Raw genomic sequence first — 16,443 nt, forward strand, 5'->3', positions numbered from 1 at the left:
AATCTGGAGAGAATGCACAGTTCAGGATAGGGTGTGCCAGCTAGACTCTGGAAGCTAGAGGATCAGACTTGAGCAGTGTTACACAAATTTACAAAAAGGAGAAACTCAAAAGACTTTCCATGAAATCAGTCTCTGGAGAATGGTTCTTATGGAAGTCCAAAATACAACCAAATTCTTGGAACACTGGGATGTTTTCTCAAAAGAGAAAGTGTCTATGGCTTCTAACCACTCCTTTAGTCATCACACTCCCCCAGGGATTAGTGGCTGCTGTTGGATTTCCAAGTAAAGTGGCTGTAATAATCACTAAATCAAGCCATTTCCCTTTACAAAATGTCCTTTCCTACTGTTCATAAGGGGCTGTATGGGCTAATGGGAACACTTGTCAGTTATCAATATCTTTTTTGTATTATTATTGTTAAATAGAAAAATGTTTACTTGTAACTATGTCTCTATAAAAAGTGAGATATGACACCTCACAGGTAGGTAGTCTGCTTCATCCACTCACCTATGAGTTTCAGTTACTGCCTTGCTCGTGTAAGCATCTGAGGTCATGACTCCTGATCTACAGTATTGGGCAGCAGATGCTATCTGTGGACTCAGACTCATCAAGACCTCTTTCTAATGGCAGTAAGCCACACCATATTGGGGGAATAAATATTCAGAGAAATGTGAGCTCAGTGTGGCTTGTTGGAATGATATGTTTGGAATATAAGGTAAACTCAGAAATGGTTAAAAGCTAGACATTCACTAGGAAAAGTTAGGAGCTGAAGGGAAGATCAGAAACACCTGCAACAAGTTCATGACAAGATGAACTTATGGCCAATTCACAAAATAACCACAGACTCAAGCCCTCCTACAAAGGGAGTCATCAATCCAGTGATAATTCTTAAATAAAGCCCCCACCCATATTCCTATAGATCCTAAATTGATATACCATATATAAACTTGAAATGTTTTATTTTTACTTATGACCATCCTTCATTCTTACTAATTTATGACTTTATATGAGTATATATATATATATATATATATATATATATATATTCAAAGATATATACTTCCAAACATTATATATAAGACATATATATTGTCCTGAACTTTCTTGACTACATTTTATTGGGCCAATTAAATTGATAAAAAAATTAGTAACTATGCCTTCAAAAATTATACATTTTAAATAATGGCTGCATTAGCATAATTTATTCTAACTAATAATATCATATTTTAAAAAATTAATTAAGTTTATACCAAAATGGTTAAAACACCAAAAATAATAAATAGAACTATATAAAGTGTAGTATACTATCGCTATAAAGTATACTAAAGAGAATTTGCACATGCAATCAATATTTACCATTTATTAATGTATATCTTTTCTTAAGAGCTCTTTTTAAAGGAAACTTCTAAAATGTCTGTAAAATCATTTTAACATGGAAAATGAAAAGTGTAACTTATTTAATTACTCTATGTATAATGTACAAAACTCACATTTCAAGAAAATGACCACAACAGTTCTGGTAGAACAATGCATTTCCTATTACTGTCTCTAGTGCATAATCGTGATGGGGTTATATTGGCCATTGTGCTTACCTCCACACCTTGGAATTGGTCCACTCCACATCACTTTTCCATCCATGAGAATACATGTAATTGTCTCCGTTCCCTGGGTTTTAATAAATCCTTCTTCACAAATGACTGAAATCGAACTGCCCAATTGAAAGTTGTCCCCAAACCGCCTTGCGTTGATTGGTATTCCAGGATCAGGGCACTCATTATGTCCAAATGCTTGAGAAAACAAAACAAACAACATGAGAAAAATTTTTCTGGAGCATGAAAAAGTGATTATTAAAAAAGTACGTTCATATCTATAAATAAATAAATAAATAAATAAATAAATAAATAAATAAATAAATATTGGAGGCTCTCCTGTGCCTAATCTGTGATGTGTAGTAGTAGTGATGGCTTTAACATATTAGTTTCACAAGATTTCAAAATAGAACTGTTTCTGCTTATTTCTGGACACTATTAGGCTTAGTCTATGCAAAACTTTTCAGTAAAAGCTGGTCAGAATTCCAACAAATGTGAATACAGAACACGGTAACTCTATACCATCGCAGACTTCTCTTATGAGCCACTGTTTGGAATGAAGGGATCATCTCATTGTGGGAATTAAAGTGAAATGTTTCAATCTAGCATGAAGGTTTTAAAGTTCTTTATCATTGCTGTATATCACCCATCTTCTGCCAACTAGGAAAAGGGAAAAGAGATCATTCTTTGTAATTACCATGTTTTAGGCACTATGATAGGAGTCTTAGAAATGGTATTATCTCATTTTGCATTTAGAATGCCTGGGGAGCAAAGTATCACTACTTTGAGAGATTCAGAAAAGGCTAACGAACTTGCCTCAGATCTAAGACAGGACTGAAATGTATCTGCTGGTGTGATTTTCATTTTTTCTCAACGTATTATATCTTGGGTTATATGTCTGTCTCTCAAGAGAATACGAGTTCTTGAATTCAGAACCAATATCCTATTTTACCTTGTACCTTGTATCTCCCAGAGTGTGTATTTTTTAGCTCAGTCCCAGCAAGTAGCAGAAGTGGAATGACAATGTGTTTCTTTAAATTTCTCAGGATTATAGATTGCATGACTACAAATTTTTCTCCTTTCTTATCTGAATGACCCAATATGTACTATAAATTTTTAAACTTTTATAATATAAATGAAAGAATATTTAATGCAGCTAAGTTAAATGTAAAAAAAACACATTTACATAGGGTTTATAATTTCACATTATATTTAGACTACATAAGTACATGCAGTTATTTTAAATATTTTCACTAATCATCACTTTGATATTGTTCAAGAATTATATAATTTTACTACCCATTCTCATTTTTAAGTAAAACAACATTAAATTCTATAATGTTTTGTATAGTTGCTCCTATACAAAATTCTTGATGGACATTTTTCAGGAATAAATAAAAATTTCAGTAGTAAACATTAAATATAAGAATTTACATATGCTGAATTAAGTTATCTACTAGATAAATAAAACAGGGAACAAGGAGCCATATTTCTATGACACCCTGAAGATACGAAAACATTGAAATTAAAAATACTCATTTAAGACAAACTGAAAATTATTAATATAAGAGATACCATAAAACGTATACACACACTTTGAATAGTTATAAAGACACTGTTTATTAAAATGCATTTCATCTTCAAAATTGAGCTATCAGCTATTAAAACTGTATATACATTTTTGGATAACCAGAACTGTGTATGCATTTATCTATATATCTATCTATATATCTATCTATACATCTATCTATATATCTATCTATATATCTATCTATATATCTATATATCTATATCTATGTCTATATATCTATATATAATTTATTTCAAAAAGGACTTCAGGATGAAGCAACAATTATAAATGGCAAGTCTCTATGACACACATCATTACCAATTTAATGTTGTGCAATTACATGTTGATACTTATTAGCAACAGTATTCACCACTAGTGACACTGTGAAAAGACAATAACTGTTTTATTACTAAATGCCAAATCTCAGAATGGAATGGACAGGGCTGTAGGTAAAGGGTTCAATTCTTTTGTCAAGAGCAGAAAACTAAATCCTACTGTTAAATGACTCATAAATATCAATTTGTTAAATTGGTTAATTGTGGTAGTTTTAAGGAAAATCACTAGTATTCTATAGCTTCAGGTAAAACATTTACAAACAGAAGTGTTAGTATCTAAGACTATTAACCTACTAAGATAGTTTTCCCTTTATGTAATTCATCCTTTGGTTATATCTATGCCATTATTTTTTCAGAAAAATAATATACATTGTTTTGAAATACAAGAATGAGTGATAGACAATAGCTAAATAACCCCAAATACATTTCAAATCTAGAGCAATATAATAAACAAAATAATAAACTATCAAATGTCAAGGTAAGAGTCAAAAGCCAACTAAACAGTAAGAGATGATGTTATTGATAATTTATTAAATTCCATATACTCTCAGTTATTTACATTCATCATCTTCTTTAGATCCTGAAGGGTTTCAGTGACAGGGACTGAATCTCAGTTATTAAACCTGAATATGTAGACAAGCCAGTACTTGAAGCTGCATAGTTTCCCTTTAAAGCTCATATTTTTAATTTTTAAGAGCTGGTATTTTTCCTCCTTGGTGGCTTTGTCAAATCTGCTCAATGGTCTGCTACCCCTAAATTAACGATTTCCTGCATTGTGGTGCTTCCTGTCATGTGACTTTGTCTTTGGAATTATAATTCTGGGCTGTTATTATTTGTTGATGTCTCCTATTGATTTATAAATATCTTAAAGAAAGTTCTATCTCCCTTTTAATAACAGAGCAAAACTTGTGATATATGGTAGGTTTGAGGTTATACTTATAAGACACTAAAATCAGTTAACATATTGGCGGATATAACAATGATATTTGAAACATATTCCCTTAATAGCAGGCCTCTCATACACAACAGGGAGTAAAATATGGTAGGCCATCAGGACCAAATGAACATCCCTGGTCTAAGTATGTGTATAACTTGTTCAATTTTCCTCATCTGTGGAAGAAGAGAGCTGGTTTGCACGATTCCTGTCTAGCTGAACTTTGTAGAAATATGTCATTTGGAAAACATAAACTTACTGTTATAAGTGATGTTGAAGCCACGCCCTGACATGGAGTGGTCAGCTTGAAATTCCAACCTCAGGATGTGACTGTTACTAGTGAGATGGGAGGGCACCTCAGCTCCAGTAAAAGTTCCAAGAATTGGGGAATCTGGAGAGTCACCGTCTTTAACAGCCAGGAAGTCAAACTGAGATTCCAGGTCAAAGTCATTAAAAGAAAGGTGGATCCGACTGCCCGGGTCAGAGATTATTGTCCAGATGCAGTTCAAATTATTTCCATATCCTTCTGGGTAATCAGGAGAAAGGACTGTTCCCATTGGCGCAGTAAAGTTAGAGAGGCAAGGGACTGTTAAAAGATTACAAAATAGAATAAATGTTAAAAAGTCATATTTTACCTTACATTGCCCTATCCTACGATTATGATAATCAATTATGCTTGAAAAATACTAACAATTTAAAATACTTTATAAGACAGAAAATAAAAGTTACCTTTTTACATATCAGAAATGGAAACTAGATGACTGTATGCCTAAATATGCGCAAAAATATAATTGAAGCAATAACAGTTATTTATTTAGACATTTATCATGTTTGTATTAGAATGCTACACAATTTTGGTCCTGTACTTAAAAATAATATTAGAGAAATATGTTGAAATGTTATAGAAAGCAATATGCTTATGAATGATTAAAACAACAAAATATTATGTGAATATTAATAGAAATGGCACGATGTAGCCCAGAGAAAAATTGTAATAAGAATGGGATTGGTCAGTTTCATTCCTACAATGGCCAAGGGATGCTCTGAAGTTTATAACATAAATAAGGAAATTCATTAACTTTTTAATCACCACCGCTGTGGCTAGCACTGGAAAAACAAGTAAACTCTACACCATACTAAGTTAAAGTACCCACCTACCTCCAGTTTTCTTTTTCTAACTTTTAAAAATATCTGACTGAAAGGTTCACATAGAATACTTAGAAAGCAAAAGCAAAAGGAGGATTAAAAAAATAGAAAAGTAAATGATCACACCAAGAAAATCAGTTAACATAATGATGCATTTTCTTTCAGTTTTTATTACATGTTTTTAACAAAATTGAATTCATGCAATTTTGCACCAAATTTTATTTACAAAGGGTAAAAATGCTTTGAAATAGTTTGCTAAATTTCTGCCTAGAAAATTGTATTAATTTATACTGAAATGTAACAAACATATTAGTGAATACAATACCCCGACCAGCATAAAAGGGTCTATTTTACCTTTCTTATTTGATGGAAAAATGACCAATTTTCTATCTCTCTAAAGAAATAAAAAGATGAATTTATGCCTAAATGTATATAGATTATATAAAGTATGCAAAAAGAATAATCAAAATATATAAATTATAAAATTTGTCATTTTTATATACACTATCTAACTTCAATTTGCTTTTTCTGTATGGAATTATGTTAGAAGTTAAAACCAAGACTTGGAAACTGAGAAGCACTGGACTGAATACAGACTGCAAAAGTGTTTGGTTTATTCTTTTCTTATGTCTAAAAAAATAAAGTAAAATCACCTTTGAATTCATCATATTTCACACTTGAGGGGACAAAATGTGGAGTTCTAACTTCACTAATGCACTACAGTTCCCTATTACTTTTTGTTAGCTTTTCTCAGTCTTACCTGCCTGCATCCTGACTTCTTTGATTCTATAGCCTTGATCTAAATTAAGGTCAGCCAACTTCTTTTGTGAAGGGACAGAGAGTAAATGCCTTGTCTATACAATCCCCATGGTCTCCTTTGTAACTACTTAACTCTGCCACTGAAAACAGGAAAGCAGCCATGGGCAACAGGTAAGTGAAAGTGGTTATGTTCCCATAAAACTTTATTTACAAAACCAGGATTCAGGCTAGATTTGGCCACAGTCCCTAGTTTGTCAATCTGTCATCTAAATGATCCCCATTTGGAGCAAGAGCTGTCCAAAATCTACCACTCTAATTTCATCAGAAAGATAGAGAGAAATCCTTGGTTTCATTTTCCGGGTTTCCATTATCCACAGCCAATCTTGGTATTTTAAAGCATATATTATAATCAGATAAAATGTAGGTCTTTAAAAAAAAAAAAGGAAATATTGAAGTAAGGTTTGTGCTAATGTCTGTGCAAGAAATAGAGGATTTCACAAATAAAAAGCATTAATATAATAAATTGAATATAAATTAAAAGCCATATTTAAAAGCTAGAAAAAATTACTTTTACTTTTATAATTATTGGCTTATATGCTTTCATTTGGGAATATTCAAAACTAAAATTCAAAAATTTGAATATTGCAATCACACCTGGCAAGTTGTATTTGTTGGTAATGAAGACAGTATTTAATTGAACCTAAATGTGCCTCAGTATACGATACAGATTATATTTTTATTGCAGTTAAATTGGAATATTTTAATGTATTTTTAAAAAATACTTTATTATAATCCAAGCATACTATATTTCATAAACATTAATGAATTTTATTCTGTGCAATATAAATAAATGACACATAGATATGCATTAATGTGAGCATCTACAAGCAAAAATAAATTAAGGCATTATACACAAAATATAAGCTTTAAATATTTTATGATAGTATATGCAACTAAGCATATACTATCTTGTGAAAATAAATTAGTTTACTAGAATTAGTTCAGATGTATAATTTCCATAATAAGTATGCTATCTATAAAGTATAAAGTGTTATGAGAACATATAATATATACTTTGCAATTACCCAAGTAAACTTTGTTAACTTTATTTAAATCTGTAATGAAATTTATAATTTGGCATAAACACACTTGTTAAAGATAGTATCACAGAGTGCTACTCATTCAAAAATAATTACACGGTTCCAGCTCTTTGAAATTAATTACAAAAACAATTTTATGCAAGGACAGGGTAACATATGCTATCTGGGAGAAAGCATTTGGTACTCACAGATACAGATGGGTATGTTTGCAGACCATTGGTTATTCTCTTGACAAACAATGGATTTTTCTCCTATTAATTCAAACCCAAACTGGCATTCGAACCTTAAAACATCACGGTTAGAAAATCCATCGCCTTCTCTAATTCCATACAAAGGTGTACCAGGATCGCCACAGCTTTCTTTTTCAATTTCTGTAAAAGTAGAAGATTAAAGTCACTTTCCATGGGCTTCAGGCATTTGATATCCATACATCCAGGTTAGTTAGTATATGTACACTCTATCTAGCTAAGATATTTCAGAGAAAAAGATGAAAAGTTTCTGATATTATTATAATTTTTTTTGCTATTCTTACGGACATGTTTTGATAAAATTACCTGTAGGAAATAGTGTATTTCTCTGATTTGGGGGAAACTGAGGTCATCAGAGCGATTGTCTCTGTTCCAAACAGGACGGTTATGACAAGATTCAGATTTTCTTTTTCTTTTTTAAATATATTTTATTGATTTTTTTTTTTCCAGAGAGGAAGAGAGAGGGATAGAGAGTTAGAAACATCGATGAGAGAGAATCATCTATCAGCTGCTTCCTACAAACCCCCCACTGGGGATGTGCCCACAACCAAGGTACATGCCCTTGACCAGAATCGAACCTGGAACCTTTCAGTATGCAGGCTGACACTATCCACTGAGCCAAACCGATTTCGGCAATATTCAGATTTTCTGACCCAGCTGGTGGGGCTCAGTGGTTGATTGTAATCCAGAAACCAAGAGGTTGTAGCTTCTTGCAGGCTTGATCCCCAGGCCATGCAGGAGACAACCAATCAATAACTTCCTCTCTCATTGATGTTTGTTTCTACCCCGTCCTTTCCTCTCTCTAAAAACCAATAAAAATATATTTTTAAACAATTCAGATTTTCTATCTGTAATGTACATATACTCATCCATACACACATACATAGAGTGAGGCAAAAAGTAGTTTTACAGTTGCACACATGTGAGACAAAGTTTATCCTTTTTATTTACTAATTATTGTACAATATTATTTTCCATACGAACAACTGTAAACCTACTTTTGCTCTGTCCTGTACATATGTATTTTCCCCAGATACCAACACGTTGAAAATTAGGTTTCAAGATATGAATTTTGGAGGGTCACACATTTTCAGCCTATAGCAGAGGCAGTGATGGTGGCACCAAAGGTTGAAGATGTCTTGACGTCAAGTAGATGATGGTGTAGCTAAGAGCCAAGCAAGTAGAAGCTAGGCCAAGGAAACAGCCAGTAATGTTAGGGAATTGATTACATGTGAAGGAGTTGAGCAAATCACAAATACATTAAAAATAAGGGTAGCCAGCCAGGCCGGTGTGGCTCAGTAGTTGACCCTGGAGGTCAAAGTTCAATTCCTGGTCAAGGCACATGCCCAGATTGTGGAATCAGTCTCCAGTAGGGAGCGTGCAGGAGGCAGCTGATCAACAATTCTCTCTCATCATTGCTATTTTTATATCACTCCCTTTCCCTTCCTCTCTAAAATCAATAAAAATATATTTTAAAAAATAATAATGGTAGCCAAAAGCTTCACTATCAACAAAGGAATGTGGGGGAAAAAGAAGGCTATAAAGCATCCTAAGGTGATTGAACTAAAATTGGGTGAATTGCTGGAAACTCATGTTTAAAATATAAACATAGACAGATAAAAAGATGATAGATCTAGACATTAGTATGTGTATAAAAATACATACATATCAAAAATACACACATATATATGTGTATTTTCTAGCTATATCTACTAAGAGTCCTAAAAGCAATATATCCCTATACTAACAACTATATTGAATGTTCAAATCTTGATCTCGATATGATTTTTCACTAAAAGGGACCACGAAGGCTGCTTCTGAGAAGAACAAGATGAGACTGGAACACCTTGTTCTGTCAGAGAACAACAGCGACATGCTTGAAGAATGATGGGACGTATCAAAAGGCAGAGAAACAAGCTTGAGGGACTCTATCACCATTCTGAGGCAGTTTAACCAACAATGTAATGACAGATTACTACTAATTGAGTACAATTTAAATTCATAAATCCATATCAATATAACTAAACAGGAGACAAAACTCTGTCTCCATATAGAATAACATTTAAAAATGAAAATATACCTTTGGTAGCCATGATAGTGATTTTGGATTTGGGGGTGAATGTTTGATTAAAAGCAAGAAACTAGTGTGGTGAAGGCCCTGGGAGGGGATGAGAGTGGGCAGGAGAGAGGTGAGTGGGGGAAAAGGGAACATCTGTAATACTTTCAACAATAAAGATAAATTTAAAATAATAATTTGAGTCCAGCCAGTGTGGGTCAATGGTTAAGCATCAACCTATGAACCAGGAGGATTCCCAGTCATGGCACATGCTAATCAGTAGGGGATGTGTAGGAGGAGCCAATCACTGATTCTTTCTCATCCTCTTCTCTCTCTCCCTCTTCCTTCCTCTCTGAAATCAATTACAATTTTATTAAAAATAATAATGGTTTGAGAAAATAAAAATAAATAAACAAAAACAAGATATTGACATAATTTTGGATTACTTTTCTGTAAAAACACTTATCAATCACAAAAGTGAAAATGGTGATGGTACCATGGGAAAACCCAAGAGACACTAATTTTACAAGGATCACATAACCAGTGTGGAATATCCTACCATTGTTTGCCTCATGCATGATACACTAAGATGAGCATCATTTTTGCCTAAAATGAATGGCCTAAGTCTGTGTATGAAGGACTGGACAGACCCAGATTCAGAGGCGTATTATAGGCTGAAAGGCTTGTACTTTTAAAGCTGTCATGGTCATGACAGACAGGAAAAAACTGAAAAAACAAATTGAACAAAATGAAAGAGACATGACAAGCAAATTCAATAAAGTTCCATGGGTTGAATCCTGACAAGGAAGGAAAGAGACATTTTTGGGTAGAGAAATTTGAATGGAGTTCGTGAAGTATTTGGTAGTGTTGTACTGATGTTGATTTCCTAATTTGGATGGCTGTTGTATGAGAGTCTTTGCTTTGCTGACAATCAAACAGTACTTGGGAGTGATGAATGAATCATTATGTTTGTATCTTGCCCTCAGAGGGCTCTTTGGTGGTTTTAAATCATGTCTGCAAATCCTTTACTGTTCCTCCTATCTGAAGGTGGGCTCAGCTTCTCCTCTCTCTGGTCAGCATTAGTGACTAGCTTCTAATGAGTGCAAGGTGGCACACAGAGCCTCATGACCACTTCTTTTGGCTTCTCTCCTAACACTACCAGTTGTCTGAAGCCCCTGCAGGACTGGTGTATGGAGCAACCACTGGTACAATGGCCAGGAGGCAGATTTGACACCACCGAATTGCTGGAAGCTTTATCTTCCTCCACAGTTTCCCTAAGAGGCTGCTCTGCTACATGCACACAGCCTTATGAGGACTCAGTGGAATAGCTTGCCTAAAGTCTCACATTGTAAGTGGCAGAAATGGATTGGAACCCAGATGTTATGGTTCCAGAATATGAATTCTTAAGCATTATACCCTCTCCAAAAACAGCTGCAGAATAGACAAAAGAAGGAAGAACGGCAATAAAGAATAAGCATATAAAAGTATGTGGTTCTACTAGTAAGCAATATAAGACGTCTAAAATGTGTGTAGGTATACAGAACTACATAGACAAAAAATCATAGAATGACACAGTTACAACTTTTGAATACTTTACATTTCATAGTGCTATCATTATTGTAGGATTTGTGTGGTGGGTATTTTCTGTTTTCCCTTCAAGAATCATTCTGAGCCCTTTTCTGCCCTTTTTGTTACTCCAACCCCAAGGACGGGGGTAAAGGCTGACCCATATGGACCCATTAATAGGCTCCTGTGCTACCCGACTTCCTGTGTGTGCACTTCCTGTGTGTGCACTTCCTGTGTGTGCAATGGGTGGTCAGGAAAGAGGTGGCGCTGGCCAGAGGTCAGGGGAAGAGTGCAGTAAGGAATTTCCCTCTCCTCTCCCCACCACCGCCCAATTTCTTCTCTGCTGGATCACCCTTTACTGAAAGCCAAGTTTATTTCAGGCAGCCTTCTCCTTACAGCTGCCCTCTGAGAGCTGAGGTTCTCATTCCTGAGGATGATAAGGACTCCCTACTATCAGTAGCCAGGAGTACTGTAGAGCCCCTTGTTAATTCCCTTAAGCTCTGCCCATACACACCCAGTGCGAGGGTGCCATTTGTTACCTGCAGTGTCCCTGACTAATACAATATAATTTACCATTGAAATCTCAGTTAAACACATACTGATACTTGACTTTATTTATAATATTTTATTCCTTTTTAGAACCTAAGATGGGGTTGAGATTCCTTTAACAAGAGTTGCCTCTATTGGGAATCCTATGTAATAAAGAGATAATATGCAAATGATCATCATGCCCTTGTGCAGTGGCCAGCAGACCTGAGGCTGTGCCCCCCAGTTCCAGGATCAGGGGACCTGAGGCCGTGCACCCACCCGGAACCAGGCCTGAGGCTGCACTCCCCGTCTGGCAGGGCTTGACTGGGGACTTGAGGTTGTGCCCCCTGCCCGGTGGGGCTTCATGGGGGACCAGAGGCTGAGCCCCCACCCTGCAGGGCTTCACAGGAACGGAACCAGATGGGTCAGGATCTTGCATGATTCCAAGGTACATGCACGTGGGCGGGGAATTGACTCAGGGTCCTGCGGCGAAGCCCAGACTCTGAGAGGAGGGAGATTTTCATATACATTTTAATAATTTTCTCTAATCTCTGACACTTCTATTATAAAGAAAGGGCAAATAGCAATATTAAAATATTTCCTCTCACTAATTCCCATTTAATGTGCACAAATGTTGTGCCCAGGGCCACTAGTCAGGTAAATACTATGTGCCATTCACAACTAAATAGGAAACAAAGTGAGTAGCCATTTGCAGAGTCAGAGGTTGGGGCTCAAGGGATAGCAACTGGTTCTGCTCTTTTTCTTCCCTGCTGTAGGGGCAAAGAAACCAGAAGCTGAGGAAGAGGTACTAAAATAAGTGAGATTGGAGATTAGAGGAAATATAAGAAGACTAGTGGGAAGGCTCTCCTGCAGTGAACTGAGAACAAAATTGAAAATACAGGTTTAAATGACAGTGGCTGAAATTTGTACAACAGGACTCTTTCAACGCCTTTTTTTTTAGTGACCAACTAACTTTGATCCTTGATGCCTAAAGTAATAAGCTTTAATTTTAAATGCAATCAGATTTCCAGCCAAAGACTAACATTTCGCCCATTTTGACACAGAAATTCTTATTGATCAATCTCTGACTTGACAACAGTTGACACTTAATTCAAATACCTCGCAGAGAAACTGTGTAGGTTAAAAGAAAGTGATCTGTGAAACTTGCAGTTTTGCTGATTCTTAATGTTAAGAAGCCTCTTGAGAATCTTATTACCTTAGCAACGGGCTTACAAAGGTTGTGGAATATTGAATCTTGCAGCTAGAAAAGACCTTGTGAGTTAAACTCTATTTCACCTTCAAGCATCTCAGACAAATGAGACTACAGTCAACATTCTAAGGTATTTTGAGAGGGATGTCTATAAATTCCTAGGAAAAGTGATAAAGGACATATTTATAATAATAAATGTGTAAAGTGTTTTTATAATCATGATGAAAACACTGACATTTAAAAAGCTTCAGACTTTGCACAAGCATTTAATGAAAAATATGCAAAATTCCGAATGCTGGAAATATCCCCTGAAACAACATTCCCAAAGTGGACCTTTTCACTGAGCTGGTATAGAAAGCACTGACCTCTGCAGTCAGCACTTAAATTATATGCTCTTCAGACATGTAGCAAATAAAGGCACTCACAAACAAAAGCCCTACCCCAATTCTTAATCACATTTCAACTAAAAAATTATTGAATATGTTAATATGTTTAATAGAATTAAGAACTCTTTGTTATAAAAAAAAAATTTGCTTTTTTTGGTGCTAAATATAATGTAACTAGTGGCCCAGTGCATAAAATTTGTGCAGGGCGGGGGGGGGGGGGTGTTCCTCAGCCCAGCCTGCACCCTCTTCAATCTGGGGCCCCTTGGGGGGGTATCTGACTGCCAGTTTAGGCCTGATCTCTATGGCTCCTAATCACTCAGCTGCCTGCCTGCCTACCTGATCACCCCTGCCCCTAACCACTCTGCATGCCGGCCTGCTCCCCCCAACTGCCCCCCCTTCCAGCCTGCTCACCCCTAATTGTCTGCCCATGCCAGCCTGATCACCCCACAGCCCCCACCCTGCCAGCCTGCTCAGCCCCAACTACCCCCACTCTGCCTGCCTGCTTGCCCCCACACTGTCCTTCTCTGATAGCCTGCTTATCCCTAATTGGCCCCCCTGCCAGCCTGATCACCCCCAACTGCCCTCCCCTCCTGCCCTGATTTCCCCTAACCACCTCTGCTTCAGCCCCAACACCATGGCTTTGTCCTGAGGATGTCTGGAAGGTCTCCCAGTCTAATTAGCATATTGTCCTTTTATTGATTTGGCATACCATTAACTTGGATTTGTTTCTTATTGTTGTATTTATTTGTTTTTGCAAATCATTTATATTCCATCATCTCAGTCAGTCCAAGTCTCAAATTTAGAGAGTAACTGAGGGACCTACAAAAAAATAGTTGCCTAGCCTTTGTAGGTGCCATGGTCTGAAAGTGTTCCCTCCAAATTCAGATGATATTAGGAGTTGGATCCCTTGAGAGGTGATTAGATCAAGAGGTCAGAGTCTCATAGATGGGATTAATGATCTTAAAGAGGTTCCAGAGAGAGCCACTGTCCCCTTCCACCATGTGAGGACACAGTCAGAAGGTGCTAGTTATAATTCAGAGAGATAACTCCCACCAGGCAGTCAACCTGTTAGCACCATGCTCTTTGACTTCAAGCCTCCAGATGTCAGAAATAAATGAATTACCCAGTCTTTGTATTTTGTTATAGCAGCCCAAGTGGACTAATTTGATAGGCATACAAACTATGAATTTGGATTACATAGTATTTTCCTCCAACACAGTAATTATCAGACTTTTGGCCATGAGTTTCCTGGGGTCTTATGTAAGATCCTACTCAACAATTATAACTCTACCCTCTTTTTTTCTCAAGAGAACATATTGGAATACAGGAGAGTGGAACTAAGAGTATTCAATCTCATTAGTTATCTTATAATTTAGTTAAACATAAATATTGTACAAAAGTAGGTATCTAAATTATTATTCATAACATATTTATTAAAATTTCACAACAGTTCAGAATATACCATAATGTAATAACTCTAAAATTAAAAAAAAACAAAACTAATGCTAACTCAATAGTTTCCTCATATATAAATTGGTTCAATTGTCCAAAACAATTTAATGGAATCTGGTAGAAATTAAGTTTTTTAAAACCCCCCAAATCACTTCCTGGTGATGATAAAGTACTTTATTTCTGGGAATCTGAAGGCTATTTTTACCAACTTAAAAATACTTAATAAATAAACTTAGCTCATTATTTACAAAGAACCAACTGTGCACTGTGTACCAAGAGGTTTGCCATGAAGTATAACTACAAAAGGGTGTATGTCAATAGTTCCAGTTCTTAAAAAACAGTCTATAATAGCTGCCAAATAGATGTATTAAATATATGTTTTAATTTCTTGGCACACATTTTTTTAAGAGAAAGAGAGGAGATTATATTCCGAACAACACCTATACTATGTTTTAAAACTCAAATCTCAAATCCAAGATAATTTGAGAAGTTGAATGCATTTCCTATGGATTCTGACTTAAAGGCTATTTTCCATATAAAATGTCAAATGACATGTCACTCCACCTTCTTGACTTGCCCTGAGGTAGTATCCTTAAAAATTGACCTACTATATATATATATATTTAAGATCCTTCAACAACCTCCTTAGCATTTCCCTTCAGTTTGGGATTAGGGTACAGTGTCCATGACAAAAGGACAATATGGAGGGCTGATTGAGACTTGGATACCCAGGAATAAATGCTCAAGAGCATTTTTCCTGTAAAAATCTCATACCAATGAGACATCAATGAATAAGCCAGCTAACTATAGATAATTTCATTATCATTTTTTTTCAGATACAGTGATCTTACGCATTTATACATCCATTCAATCATCTATTAGTATTTCTATTAAAAAAAAGATGTCTTGAAATTGTACTACATTCTAAATGTTGGGAATATAGACTAAAGACAGTATATATGATTGCTTTCTAAGTATGCAGATACAATACATGAAAGTATTACAGATACTGTAGTTTTAGAATAAGATAGAAAGGAAACCTGAGAAGGAAATGAGCAATCCTGCTTAGAAATAGAAAGGCAAAAAAAGATTTTATAAACTGAAACATAAAATAAGTTTGGGCAGATTTTCATGAATGTGTGTGGTGAAGGGGTTGGGTATAGGGTATGTGGTAGTTTTTGATATTTCAGGTAGAAGGAACAGTTTGACCAAAGGGATGATACTGTACAAGGCCACAATTCAGAGAAGTGAAAGTAGCTCAGTACTGCTGGAATTTGGGTGCAATGAGAGTGAGGTACGAGATGAGGTTGGGGAGATGTGGGATGCCCTTGAGTATTATATAAAAAAAACCTTTGACTTTATTCTAAGCAGACATAGGCCATTGATAAAGCATTCTAATAATGCATAGCCAATAAATACTCCACAGACAGCAGGCACACCAATCTTGTGTAAAATGAACTAAACTTAATAAAGAGTCAATCAGGAGACATGACCCTACTCCCTTACAAACGTATAGTCTAATAATGGAGTAGTAAAAATGAAAGTATTAGGAAGAATGCCTTTTTA

At 35.5% G+C, this 16,443-nt stretch overlaps 1 protein-coding gene across 1 annotated transcript in view; it reads right to left on the reverse strand.

The window, feature by feature from the left end:
• CSMD3 (CUB and Sushi multiple domains 3) overlaps nucleotides 1–16,443 on the reverse strand; it is a 779,390-nt gene that overhangs the window by 329,832 nt on the left and 433,115 nt on the right. Inside the window, exons 14-16 of the mRNA XM_036436812.2 lie at nucleotides 7,620–7,802; nucleotides 4,686–5,012; nucleotides 1,591–1,785 (exon numbers count right to left, since the gene is read on the reverse strand). Of these exons, the coding sequence (XP_036292705.1) occupies nucleotides 1,591–1,785; nucleotides 4,686–5,012; nucleotides 7,620–7,802 (705 nt within the window). The remainder of the gene's footprint in view (nucleotides 1–1,590; nucleotides 1,786–4,685; nucleotides 5,013–7,619; nucleotides 7,803–16,443) is intronic.

The sequence above is a fragment of the Pipistrellus kuhlii genome, unplaced genomic scaffold, assembly GCF_014108245.1.
Source record: "Pipistrellus kuhlii isolate mPipKuh1 unplaced genomic scaffold, mPipKuh1.p scaffold_m20_p_14, whole genome shotgun sequence".
NCBI classification, from domain to species: Eukaryota; Metazoa; Chordata; class Mammalia; order Chiroptera; family Vespertilionidae; genus Pipistrellus; species Pipistrellus kuhlii.